Source organism: Pholcus phalangioides, unplaced genomic scaffold, assembly GCF_987345545.1.
Source record: "Pholcus phalangioides strain wild (caught in Gottingen) unplaced genomic scaffold, Ppha-v1.0 ptg000009l_1, whole genome shotgun sequence".
Taxonomy (NCBI): domain Eukaryota; kingdom Metazoa; phylum Arthropoda; class Arachnida; order Araneae; family Pholcidae; genus Pholcus; species Pholcus phalangioides.
In genome coordinates this window covers 36,543,671-36,557,549 of record NW_028301602.1, presented here as the reverse complement: position 1 = coordinate 36,557,549, position 13,879 = coordinate 36,543,671, and the positions used below count along the sequence as shown (strand labels likewise).

Sequence of the window (13,879 nt, the reverse complement as noted above, 5' to 3'; positions counted from 1 at the left end):
TCAGTTTTGACCCCCCCCCCTTTCCATAAAGTCGAAAATGTATTGTTTTTTTCTAATTTACATACGATAAAAAATTGTAAAACTACAATTTCACCACACAAACTGTTCGTTCATGCAGTGGTAGTAAATGGAAATGATTATGCGGAACCCATGCAGAGTATTCACGGACCCCCAGATGTCTAGGACCACAGATTGGGAAACCCTGCCATAGGATATACAGGGTGATTCAGAAAATATATGAGAAAAACTTTAAGAGGTGATAGTACTCACCAATACCAATTGTCATCAAAGAATGCCTGGTCTAACATGAAACGCAAATGCACTAGCGCGTTTCGAAACAGCCACTCCGCAAACGTTAAAACGGCATTCCTGTTGAAATTTATCGGGAGGAAACGAACATCATGCATATGCAAATGTAACCTGGGGAAAAAGAAGAAGCCGTATGCAAATCTGCGTCACAGTGAGTAAAAGGCGTGGACGCCAGTCCCGTGACGTTATTCCAGCGTGCAACCGTTCTAACAGTTGTAATGCACTGGATAATGGGGCACTTCAGTAATACTGAGTCCGCGCCTTTTATTCCCTGTGACGCAGATTTGCATACGGTTTCTTCTTCTTCTCCAGGTTACATTTGCATGCATGGTGTTCTTTTTCTCTCGATAAATTTCAACAGGAATGCCGTTTTAACGTTTGCGTGGAGCGGCCGTTTCGAAACACGGAAATAGCGCGCTTGCGTTTAATGTTAGACCATGCATTCTTTGATGACAATTGTTTGTATTGGTGTGTATTATCAAGTATTAAAGTTTTTCCCATCTTTTCTGAATCACCCTGTATATTATTATTATCATACAATATTATACCCTATCATATTATTCAATGGTATGAACTACATTTCGGAAATAACCGACCTTGGTAGGCGGTTCAAACAATAGCGATGGTTTCACGATAAGCGGTGTAATTGTGGAACGGGGGGGGGGGCGGCGGCTAAAAACAGGCTTTAGCCCCCCTCCCTTCCGAAAGGTGGCAAAGTTTATTCATCTGTGGTCAAGCACATCAAGTTGGAACTGGAGAAGGGAGACAAAATTTGAATAACCCCCAAGCGGCAAATACATAAATCCGCCTCTGTTTACGATTCAGTAACTTTTTTTTATAAGAAATCTATGAAGAAGACACGCACCTTTAGGTAATAGACGAGAAGTTCATTGAGCGATGGATCGGCGTTTAGGTTGACGAGGTAGTACTTGTCTTTTTCAACCTTAATGCCCGAGGCCTGCACAGAAATACCCATTTTCTCCAGAGCCTGTTGCCTTTCCTGTTTTTAACGACAAATGAATAAATCAAAATAATCAAAACCAAACGAAATGAGAATTTCACCGCAAAAATATAAACATTTATGTACCAATAATTTAATACGGCAATTTTTAAAACGGAATATGATATTATTTAAGCGGTTTCTACAATATTTTGAAAGTGTCATTGGCATATGGAGGGTTTAATATCATAACGGTACATAAGGAAGACAGCTGTACTTAAAGATCGTTGTACCTCTACGGACATTTCATTTTAACACTTTGATTACTAACGGGTCATATATGCCCATCCCGCCCCCCCCCCAAAAAAAAAAATTCCAAATGCTAAATTTGCCTTACTTGTGACCTATTTTGTCATTTTCCCAGAAAGCTGTAATTTTTAAAAAAATTCATAGTCAAAGGGTTGAAATTCGAAAATAGTTGAGAATGTAGGTTTGGGGGGATGGGGGGGGGGGTTCCCCCTAGCTGAGGTAAACTAGTGATAGGCAGTCACTCACGAAAAGCCGGCTCGTGGAAGACTCAAGGTAAGCAAATTTATTTTTACTCCTCTTTGAAGGTCAAAGTAAAAAAAATTTCATATTATTACTTTTCCTCTAATTTTTTTATGATTATTTGTCATAGTCGTAGTTCATTATCGAGGTTTTGATGATTTATTTTTGAATTTAATGACATTCAAATCTTAACCTGACTTTTGCTATCTCCTTTTAGAAAACGAAATTACTTACGCGAGTACATCGGCCATCTATTTTTATTATCAATTTTTCATTACTTTCTTTTTTTTCTCCAATGTTGTGTTTTTCTGCAAAATAATGTTTAATTTTTGGTTTTCTGTAAAAACCATATAAAAACATGATTGTAAAGTTATAAAGAAGTTGTAGGTCCTGCAAGAACGTTTTAAATTTTTTTTTTCCTAGATACGAAATTGGTTAGCGACTATGTGCTTGTGATTGTTAGGGGGGGGGGGAATCGATTAAATATTTTGTGGCATTATGTCCGCTGGTAAATCTGAGAGCGTCCGTTGGTACATCATGTTGTTTCAACTTAAGGACGAAAATTACAACTCCAAATTTTGAATTTTTAAAAGTTCAGTATTTAAAATTTTAGATTTTAAAAACTATGATTTTATTTTATTCACATAGGTTTAGATCTGATCATTTTACCAAGTGAAAATATGTTTCCCAGTGGCTGAGAGAAATTAAAATGTGAATTTTGTCACATACTGTGAATTTTTGTACCGTAGCAAGTACAGCGTATTTTAGACACGCGTACCTGATGTATTTTTTCGGTTTTCCGTAATTTTTCTTCCCATGTCTGCGTCATTTCCCAGATTAGTTTCTCAGATTCACGAAGGCGATCTTGGAGGTCAACGTTTTGCTGAAAAATAAAGAGATCTTTGATTAATAATTTACGAAAAATACTCTTTTTGAAAAAAAAAAAGAACATTTAAAATATGAATATTTAAAAGAGTATTGAAAAAGAATATGTAAAAGAACAAAATTTATAAAGCATATTTCAAAGAATAAGATAATCACAGTGGTATAATGTGGAAGGCGCGCTAAATAATAACGATCAACTAAAAAAACTGATCTGAAACACAAAAGTTATTTTATAATGTGACATATACCGTATTCCCTCGCATTAGCCGGCATGTCGTGAAACTCGAGAGATCCCAGCTTTTGAATTCCTAGCATGCCGGGAAAAGCGAGGTTTAATAAGGATCGCAATATGCATTTAGCCAATTCAATGGATTTCTAGAATAAAGATATTTAAGAGCTTTTCAGAATCTCAGACTCGATTTTTCCGACATACCAGAAAATACGTGTATTCCCGGCATGCTGGACTCCCTCACTGTTTCTCGGCATGCCGGATAATGTGGTAATATGTGCATCGCCCGAACCATTCAAGTATACCGTATCTCAAAATGGAATAATTATGCGAGTTAATTAGATTATAACAAGCCTATTCACAATAATAACAGATAATAAACAAAGGCCTGAAAATAATTTATACTTTTGTATTACGTCATATGATAAATAGAAAAAACCCGAGGAAGAGAATAGCGAACGTATTAATTCTTAAAATGAAAGTAATCCAACAAATAGACATGCCAAGTCTTTTTTATGTATGTTGTAGCAAACTCTGCGGAGAGACTTTTTTTCCAAATGCCAGGGTCTGACAACATAAATACGCTAGGGCTAAGGCCTGTTCCTCGCATGGGCAAACGGGGCATGTGCAAAGGGCCCGAAATTAGCTATCTTTTGTATTATAGGCACGGGACCCTTCTCCACACCTCAAAAACACTACATATATGGGGGGGGGGGGCCTCAAAAATTCATATTTGTCCAGGACCAGAACTTATGAGAAACAGGCCCTGGTTAGGGCCATGCATATACTGTACATACACTCACACAAGCCGCTCCGACATGTACCGATTTGTAAGGAATTCCGCGGAGAAATGTGTACGGTCAAGTAGTAGTAGTAGGTGTAGCAGCAGCAAGTTTTACTTGCTAAGTGAAACAGTGAAAAAGCAAATGAAGTAATTGAGTTGTATGCAAAATATTTATACTTTATCCTCCTTTTATTCGTTTTTACTAACCTTGTACATGCTCTGATATAAATTGAATCGCCAGTTCGAAGGAGGTAACGAATCCAAAAACTTGACGTTTTGTTAAAAAAAACAAACTTTCCTACGAATTTCAAACTCAATTTCTTCATTTAAAAAGAAAAATATTATGCTTAAAATTTGCCGTCGTCATACCAGTGGGAGCAATACTCGTATTTGTTTGAGAGATATCAGTAGGTCGATGGTAACAAAAAGATTTACTGATCAGGTTAGATTCATTCGTAATAAAAGGTTTTTTGCTTGGTTCTTCAAACCGATGATTCAGTTGAGGGAACTTATTTTAAAAAAGGGAACATTTTCACACTTTTAAGCGATTTCTGAATCTGCGATGAGCACTATCGAATTTTGCAACAGGGTTTATTCAAACGGTAATATTTTTGGTAGAAATCACAATGTAAATTTGGTCTTTTCTACCAAAAAGGGAACATATCAAACTCGTTCATTCACTTCGGTATTTTTCATTCAAAAGGGAACATAACAAAGCGGTTGTCCTACTTACGTTAAAAGATTTTTTTTCCTCCAAAACGACACGTTTTTCAGAAGCATTTTCAAAGTTATATTCTATAGCAGAACCTCTCGATAACGGACACCCATGATACCGAAGATTTTGTCCGCTAATGACGAGTGTCCGTTATAGGATAGTAAAATACATTGAGTCCCGTCGATGTAGTTCACGGTAGTGCCCGTTAGTGGAGGTGTCCACTAACAGGAGTGTCTGTTATGGGATGTTCCACTGTAAAATGATCGTGTTTCTTACGTTACTCATAAGAGAGTAGTAATGGTATATTCTCCTTGGCTAGGTGAAAACCTTCTGGAATCAACGGGTAGAGTAGAAATTTCCAATTTTTCAGATATAATCAGTTCCATTTTTGATTAAAAAAGTAACATTTCCATTAATTTTCATTCAAAACGGAACATTTCTAAAATTTAAATGTAGATAGCTCCTTTGAATGTTGATCAAGAAACATAATATTTATAAATATTATTATACCACTCCCGTGTACTACCTGTTGGGCTATTTTCCATTTTTGTAAAGCAGCCCATTCCGGAGAGAAAAAAGTTTTTTTACTTCTATTTTTTAGTAATTGTGGAATGTCCCCTTTTTGAAAATAAGCTCAGCTCCTCAATTATTCGAAATCCATTACTGCAATTTTTTTCTTTATTGTGAGAAAGTTGCCTAAAAGCTCTGTAGTATTGTAGTTCTGATATTTATGATGAAAGATGTCAGAAGAGAAAGGAGATAACTTACGTTAGTGCCTTTCAGTTGACTTCTCAACAGTTCGACTTCTTCGCGCAGTTCACGTATGATGCGAGCGTTCGGATCTTCATTGACGACGGCGTGATTGACGATCCTCTTGGCTCGGTCCGCGTACCTCAATGTGGATAGTGTCTCGTCGTAATTGTCCGCGGCTGGACTGATGGTCGCGACCATCACCGTTCTACTGTTTCCGCCAAGATTATCCTTTGAGGGAAAAGAAAAAAAGACAAAAAAACACGGATCAAATGATCACATAAATCACAGACGCATCTAAAGAAATATCAGGAAAAATATTTATTTTTTAGCTTTATGAAGAAAATACAAAACCTCATTAAGTGGCTCATCTATTTCAAAAGCATTTATTGAGACTCAAAACCAATAAGATATTTTTGAAAGTTATTTTTTCCCTTGTTATTTCATATAAGAGATGAACTCGCCTAATACGAGCATTTCTAAACCCATTTTTGGTTTGCATTTGTTTGCTTTTTACGAGGACTCAAATACGAAAATCGGTTATTAAGAGCAATTGTTTTGGAATTTCAAGTGAAGCAAATTTTTGTCTTACATGATAAATAAATTCCGAATAGCTCTTGACCACTCTCAAACTCCACCAGTTTAAGGCACTTACTAAAGGAGGGCAAAGAATAATGTTCTGAATGCATCCTCAGTACTGTTCAAGTAAATTAGATCTTCATTTCAGCCCTATCTCCTCTTCATGTACCACTTCGTAATATGGAACAGAGTCCACTTATTTCGGCAGAGAGTGTTGGTCCCTTGCCATAGTCTGTCGCGAATATGATAAATGATTAGACATAATTAATGTTTCCTCTCTGTGTACGTCGGCTTCATAATTCGCTATTGTTTTTTCACTATGACGAGAAATTTCGTTCTTCTATACGATTCCCTCTTGCCTATTATTTATATATAGAATTTTTTTTTGTCACGCGTTTAATGAGTCACACAAACTGGACATATTTTTGTAACAAAATTCCATATTCAAATTAAATAATCGCTTAGATGTAGTCAAAGTCGGTTTTACGACATCGACCCCCCCCCCCATACGGCAATGCTATAAACCGGCCTCATTCAAAAACACTAACATTTTCTTTTGTGATTAATTAGATATAGGACGGAAAAGTTTCTAGAAATTAGTTAAATAAAAACACGATAAAATAAATATTATATTTTACAGTTCCTTTTAAGATAAGTGATATATCTAATATTTTTGCCACCCATTCTATATTTTTCTAATTTTTAGTATATTTCTATGATTTTCTTTTTGTGAGACAAAGGAGCTTTACTTGGAACAATGTACAGCAGGGGTGCACAACCTTAACTGTACAGTTCCAGTGGGCCTACTAGAAAATTAGCAATATGATGTGTACCTAGGTCGACCATACATCCTCGATAAAGATACGGACAATCCGGATCCATACGAAACATCGTAAATTATCGCCAAAAACATTGTCAAAGGCAAGGAAAAATGCCAATTACAGTCAAAAATTAATTGCTAAAACAAGTAAAGTTGCCTTTCATAGCCAAAAATAATTATCAAAGGGAAGTGAAGTTGCCATAAAAAAAAGTCAAAGTTTAGTAAAGTTGTCGATTATAAACCGAACAAAATTTTTTTTTTCAAAATCAAGTAAAGTTGCTATTTATATCCAAAAAGAATTGTCAAAGGCTGGGCCACGTGTAGGGAGATGCCCCGAGCGCTGAACCAGGAAGGGTACTGAATTTGCTGTTTCTTCGTTTAGAATTACGGGAATAGGAGCGCCAAAATGTGGACACTAATTCCGGTTTACCGTGTGGATTTTCCGTGGTTGCCATTTACAGCTGTCAAAGGCAACTAAAGTTGCTAATTATATCCAATAAAATTTTCGAAAGTTTGTAAAGTTGCCAACAATCGTAAAATTGCTGAAAAATCGCCAATAACGGGAAATAGGGGGCTACTGTATGAAGCAATGGATTAAGATGCAATTCATCAAAAAGATGTAAGCCTATATGGTATATAACACATGACTTTAATTCATTACGATAGAATCATAATTACCATTATATAATTTTTAATTCACTAAAATAATCTTAATTCACAATTTCAGCAAAGAATAAAAATTCAAGCAAGCCCCTTGTTGAAAATGGGGGAAAAAGAACGATACAAATAAAGAAGCTTTGGATGGCCAAAAATTACGGATGTGTCCCGTAAAATAGGTTCTTGTGGTCACCGCTATATATATACACACACACGTTTCTGCCCAGCGAGCGGAAAAAAATACCGCGTGTGAGTGAAAAGGTTGTGCACTCCTGCTGTACAATATACCCCAACAGCAGCTGTGGTGGTCGAGTGGTCTACAACGGTACAATCATTCAATCATTGCACTTATTCACAGCTAGGAAAACTGATGGCAGATGGCAGCACTACACATAACAAGCATTACATAGTAATAAACTTCACACGTTAGGTTCACAACACGCACACGCACAATTGTACCAACATGTACCAATTCGTTAGAAATTCCGTAGAGGAATGTGGACGAGGTACATGTATGGTTTAGTAGTAGTTGTAGTAGTAGTACCCGTAGTAGTATATCCAATACGAGGCTTGTGTCATTGACACTATCACCAAGCATCAACTACTAAATCACTATCAAATGTTTTGATTGAGCACTTTTAAAATATAAATGAAAGGAAACACCATTTTTTTTCTTTTTCACGGTTTTTTTTGACAGAGAATCTAAAATAGATTCGTGTCCATTTTTTTTTCGGAACATGATTCGAGATGTTTACTTGTTCGTCCGACTAAATAGACCCATTGATGCATCATGACAAAAAAAAACGAACATCTTTTACAAGATGAATGGACGTTTTGCCACTTTTGTGTTAACTCAACAGACACACACTCACAGTGACATACTTTCGATCTTTTCAGTTTCGATACATATTGAAGTGTTAATATAATATTCGTTTCCGTCTTTTGAAATTGCTTTGAGTCAGTCAGCCATCTTTTTTTTTTTTCAACGTTTTAAGTCGGTCATCACCACCGATCAATCACACATAAAAGGAAAGACATTTTTCTTATGAACTAGGAAGTTGAAGACGTTCCGTTAAAAAAAAATCTCATGTTATTTACACATGAGTGGTGCAAAAGAGGAAACATAATAAGTACAATTGAGATTATATGCGCTAAAAAGTGGCAATATATGCACAAAAAACACAAAAAAACGCTGAAGTACGCACTATGAATAAAAGAGATCTTTTAAAAATCATGAAACGTGAGCGAAAAACGAAAAAAAAAAATCACGTAACAATGCCGAAGTTTAACAATCTAACAATGGCACTAAAAATAGGGGAGGGGGAAACCACTTTAATGTGCCGAAAAATGGAAAAAAAATTTTGTCAAAATAGGCATTTAAAAATGTCGAAATATGCATTTAAAAATGTCGAAATATGCATTAAAATTCCAAAATATCTATTAAAAATACCGAAATATCTATTAAAAATACCGAAATATCTATTAAAAATACCGAAATATCTATTAAAAATACCGAAATATCTATTAAAAATACCGAAATATGTATTTAAATGCACCGAAATATGCATAAAATAATGAATATGTCTTAATAATCGAAAAATATACGGCTAATAACAAAAAGTTTCTCTTAAAGAGGGAAAATATTGTATTTAAAAATACAGAGATACGACAGAAAAATGAAATATATGCACAAAAAGAAAAATATGCATTTAAAGGAGCTTAAAATATGCACTTGAAATAAATAATACTCATTGTTGAAATGTTCTCTTGAACAAATTAAATAAAGTTTGAAAAAAAAATTGAAAATATTAGTACAATATGCGATTAATAGAAAGAAATGCAAGAAATGTGTGCACTTATTCCAAAATATTGGGTGATTTTATGCATTTGTATGCACCGAATATAAAAAGTGCTGAAATACGCATTTGCAAATAAGCTCGGGCTCTAATAGTAAGTGACAATGTAGTGTATGAGAGTTTTTGCAATCGATTTAAATGCAGTAGAATAAAGATACGGATTTCGATCGTTTCTTAAAATGTTTTTTTTTACCTTAAGGAGCCACGTGAGAACAGAATCTCTGTAAGGTACGAATTTGTCTTTTGCTTTACCGGACGACTGATCGGCTAATTTTGATATCACGAGACCGAGCGTCGTCAAAGATCTGTCGGGAAAAAAATGCATCATGAAAGATTTTAAGGTCAGATTAAAATATAAATCAACAACGTTCACTCAATTATCATAGATATGCTCGAATATGCGATTTGATAAAATTTATTACTTTCATAATACCCAAGCAACGTCGGTAAATTTCATAAATAGTACAACAAAACTATTACTTTTACCGGTGATTATGCATAATACCCAAGTATCGTCAGTAAATTTGATAAATGCTTAAAAACTATCACTTTCACTGGTGATTATACATAATACCAACGCGTCGTTGGTTATAGTGAAGTTATAGTTAAGGTTGTTAAGTGAAAGTTCATTACATTGGGGTGCAATCGTAAAATTTGTGAAATAGTAGTTCGTTATGTCGAGGTTCGATTGCAGATTTCATCAACTAGGAGTCAATTACATCGGAACCCAACTTTAGAATTCATTAAATAGGAGTGGGGAGGGGGAAGTCTGATGGTATATTCACAAAACTTTCAAAAATTTGATGAATCGAATAATTTGTTAAATGAGAGTTTGTTATAACGGGGTGCGATCGTAAAATTTGCTAAATTGGAGTTCATTATGTTAAGGTCGGATTTCAGAACTCCTCAAATAGAAGTTAATTATAGGAGTTATTTTGAGGATGTTCAGAAAAATTCGTTAAATCAGAGGTTCAGACTTTGGCTCACAAGTACGGTCATCTAAAATATGTAATAAATGTTATCAATGCAATGGAACCAATTTATGATATTTATAATGCAAAATAACGATTATGCACAATTATTAAATGCGATGACCAGCAAATGTGATGGATTTATTACAACTTATCATATTTATACTACCGACGCATGGGTATTATGCATTACCGAAGGTAAAAGTGATAAATTTAGAAAAATTTATTATACTTACCGGAATGGTGGCGATTATGCATAGTAACCGGTTTATTATGCTTAATAACCGGATTTATACCTCAATATATACGTACAATAATACCCAGAAGTTACGCGATAGGTGGGGCCGACGATAACCGCGTAAGTCGGGGTATAATTTTGCATACAATGACATGTAACTATTAGTTAATTGAGAGCAGAAGTTGATAAAAATTGCAATAAAAAAATGCAGTTATTCCTGCACAACGTGCTATATGGAAAGTTATTTTTATAATAATGGCTCCATCAAAAATCTAATCAACTTTCGCTCTCCGTTGAAATGAATTAAGAGTTGAGATGAATTTATCATTCATGAGTATCGAGTTAAACAAATTTTTTGATGCTGGCAATAACGTAGGACCTCCGGTACGAAACTATAACCAGACTACTAAAATGGCAGATGCCACACCAAGCCTTGGAATAACGTTTCTAAAAAATCACGACAAGGTTTTCATCCTTAGCAACTACCCCAGCCTATACTGTAGCCTCTCATAAATCAGCGTATTTCAGTACATATACTGTTCTGTTCGACCAAACAATTCTCGCTTGATTACAACTTAATATTCGCTATCAATTCAGCAATTATCAAATAAATTGATTAAATAGTATTTTTGATGGTATTTCTATTAGAGCATAGTTTTTCACCATGGTAAAGGGTATGAGACCCCTTAAGGTGTAAAATAGAAACTGAGAAGTACTTGTTGATATTGGAGCCTTCTTTGAGCCTTTCACCGACTGCTCCGGTCTTGACGGCTCTTTCACTTCCAGCGAGATCGACTAAGCTCATCTTCGAAACTTTCTCTCCCGTGACCTGGAAAACACGAGAACAAGATCGAACTGAATCCAAACAACAGCAGTTATCATTATTATTTAGAGATTCAATTATATTTTTCTGAAAAATTTTCATACATACCGGAAAATACTCGATACGTGTTTTCGTGCTTATACGACGCAATCTATTGATTGCATTCTGATTTGAACATGTTTTTGACTTTTCAATGACTTTTTAATGAATAAATGAACTTCATGGGTCATTATAAACAGAAAAAAAAATTATCCGTAATCTTGACAATAGTAAAAAGGTGCGATCCGTAAGAACTTACAGTAAAATCACTAAGAATCACACAAGAAATATAAGTACCGCAAAAAATAATTCATTCTTTTTTTAAAGTATCTTCCCTAGGATGATATACAATGGTCCCATCGTTCAGTCTGCTTTCCAAAGCAAGTAGAGAAGGCCTTTTTCTGGAAGCTGCCTTAGTGAACCCTGCACAACTGAAACTTCTACTAGTTCACGACGCTTTCTCGATATGTGTTGTCACAAATTTTTCTAAACTGGAACATAATATCGTCTCCCCCCCCCCCCCATGCCGGAAGCACGAATGTACATGGAAAAAAAAAAAGAAAGAACGTCTGAAATGACGTTTGGATGTTTATTCTACCCATGTTACTCTAAGGAAGTTATTTCCTTAAAATGTTTTGAAATATGTGTTTCAATAAGTGAGACGCATTCGCGTTTCAGGCTAAACTTAGATACCAAAATAAGAATCCAACCAGCTTATAAAAAAGGGAAAAATTTTGCATATTCGTGCTTCTGCGGGGGGGGGGGGGTGATATGTAAATGCAATATTAAAATAATGCCACAGTCCGGATCTTGCACCATGTGATATGCGCTTTCTGCACTGAAACAACTTCCAGAAAAAGCCTTCTCTATCCGCTTTGAAAAGTGGATTGAATGATGTTTTATTGCCGATTTTTCTTGATTTAATGCTGATTTTTCTTGATTTAATGCTGATTTTTATTGATTTACTGATGATTTTTATTGATTTACTGATGATTTTTATTGATTTACTGATGATTTTTATTGATTTACTGATGATTTTTATTGATTTACTGATGATTTTTAATGATTTATTACTGATTTTATGCATGTGACTGGTTTTATTTGACACATTTTATTTGATTAATATTAGCTGGAACTCACTGACGATGTGCAGATTGCACCTGGCCATTTGTAAATCTTTTATTTGCTGCCAGTTATGGCGAAGATGTAATTTTAATATTCAATAAATCTCCGGAGGCACCCGAGTTCCCATGGGACAATGTGATTAAATCACCTTGTGTGATAGAGAATGGGTGTCTTTGGGTTCTCTCGGATCTAACGATGACACCATTGCATATGATCTGAGAGAAGATACTTAGAAAAATAATTAATTATTTTCTGCCGAACCTATCGATTCTTAATAATATATATTGCTTGATTTTGTAAGATTATTACTTTATTATACATGCATTACTTTATTAAAAATAAAGTAATGCACGTTCCACATTACAAGTTCTAATGGAACGTGCCCTGTGTATTATCAAGATTTGATGTCTCATGTCTTTTTTCCTCTCTGAAAAAAATTTGATTAAATATTTTTTCTTATTCAAACTATTCGTGATCAAGGTTACATCGTATACTTACTCCTGAATATTCATCGGTAATTGAGCACGTTAATATGACATTGAAAACGGCATGTGACCGACTGGATTCACTGTTCATGTTCGTTGATGCGACTGTCCGTGATTTGTTGCCTTCTTCCATCAGGCTACTAATTTCCTGTTAGGAAAATATCATTGATTTTATTCTTATCTACCACATTATGGAAAGTGGAATAAGAAAAAAATGATAATAAACAAAAATATTAATACGATGATGATAATTATTTATTACGCAAATTATTTTTGGTTGGTCATTTCAGTTCTGATTAGCGACAAAAAATTAGGAAAAAGTTGTTGTTCTCCAACAATCAGTGAGCGCATAACAAATTACAGTCCACGCCGCTTAATGTGATCACACCGAGACTCTGGGTTTTTGATAACAATAACCAAATGAAAACTATATGCGAAAAGTTCTGTTTACAAGTACGGTGACCATACATCCCGTTTAGTTGGCTAAACGGGACGAATTGTGAACGAGTATTGGGAAAACGGGACAACACAGTTTTTTTCCCTACATAATTTGTTGCAAAATGTTCAACCGTTCCATTTAAAAAAAAATTATTTTTTAAAACGGGACTTTTTCTTTTCCTTTGAGCTAAGTTCCCGCATTTTTGTTACTCAGCCATTGTGCATTAGAATAGTACTGTCTAATGCAGGGACTTTCAAAGTTTTTCAACCCACGGCGCCCCAGAGCAGTGAAACAAAGAATCTCTTCAAAAAACCTTTGTCAGGGCCACCAATCCGTGGCGCCCCTGACAAATGTTGGTGGCGCACAGTTTGAAAACCCCTGGTCCAATGTATATCACGAATTACGATATTTTCTTTAATGTACAATACACGTTTTATGGATCCCTTGAGAAAGTCTCTCGGAAAAAGAAATCTGAATCTAGTGAACTGAAAGAAACTGATCAAGAACTCTTTTTTTCCGTCATATAACGGAAGTTACTTTTGCAATGGCCTTCACTATAGGAAGGCCATTGCAAAAGCAGCTCTCCACGCACTGGGTCAAAAGTCCCCACACTTTTGATCCAGTTTTATCAATTCTCCTGATGATGCTAGTGTTGTGGAAACGTTGAGAACTAACTCAAACGGACG

General features: G+C 35.1%; 1 protein-coding gene across 3 annotated transcripts in view; it reads right to left on the bottom strand.

Moving 5' to 3' along the window:
* LOC149082991 (kinesin-like protein KIF13A) overlaps nt 1–13,879 on the bottom strand; it is a 130,764-nt gene that overhangs the window by 37,715 nt on the left and 79,170 nt on the right. For all 3 annotated transcript variants that reach the window (XM_089236039.1, XM_089236040.1, XM_089236041.1), the window contains exons 7-12: nt 12,768–12,902; nt 10,999–11,111; nt 9,267–9,378; nt 5,180–5,392; nt 2,577–2,681; nt 1,175–1,309 (exon numbers count right to left, since the gene is read on the bottom strand). In XM_089236039.1, the coding sequence (XP_089092165.1) occupies nt 1,175–1,309; nt 2,577–2,681; nt 5,180–5,392; nt 9,267–9,378; nt 10,999–11,111; nt 12,768–12,902 (813 nt within the window). The remainder of the gene's footprint in view (nt 1–1,174; nt 1,310–2,576; nt 2,682–5,179; nt 5,393–9,266; nt 9,379–10,998; nt 11,112–12,767; nt 12,903–13,879) is intronic.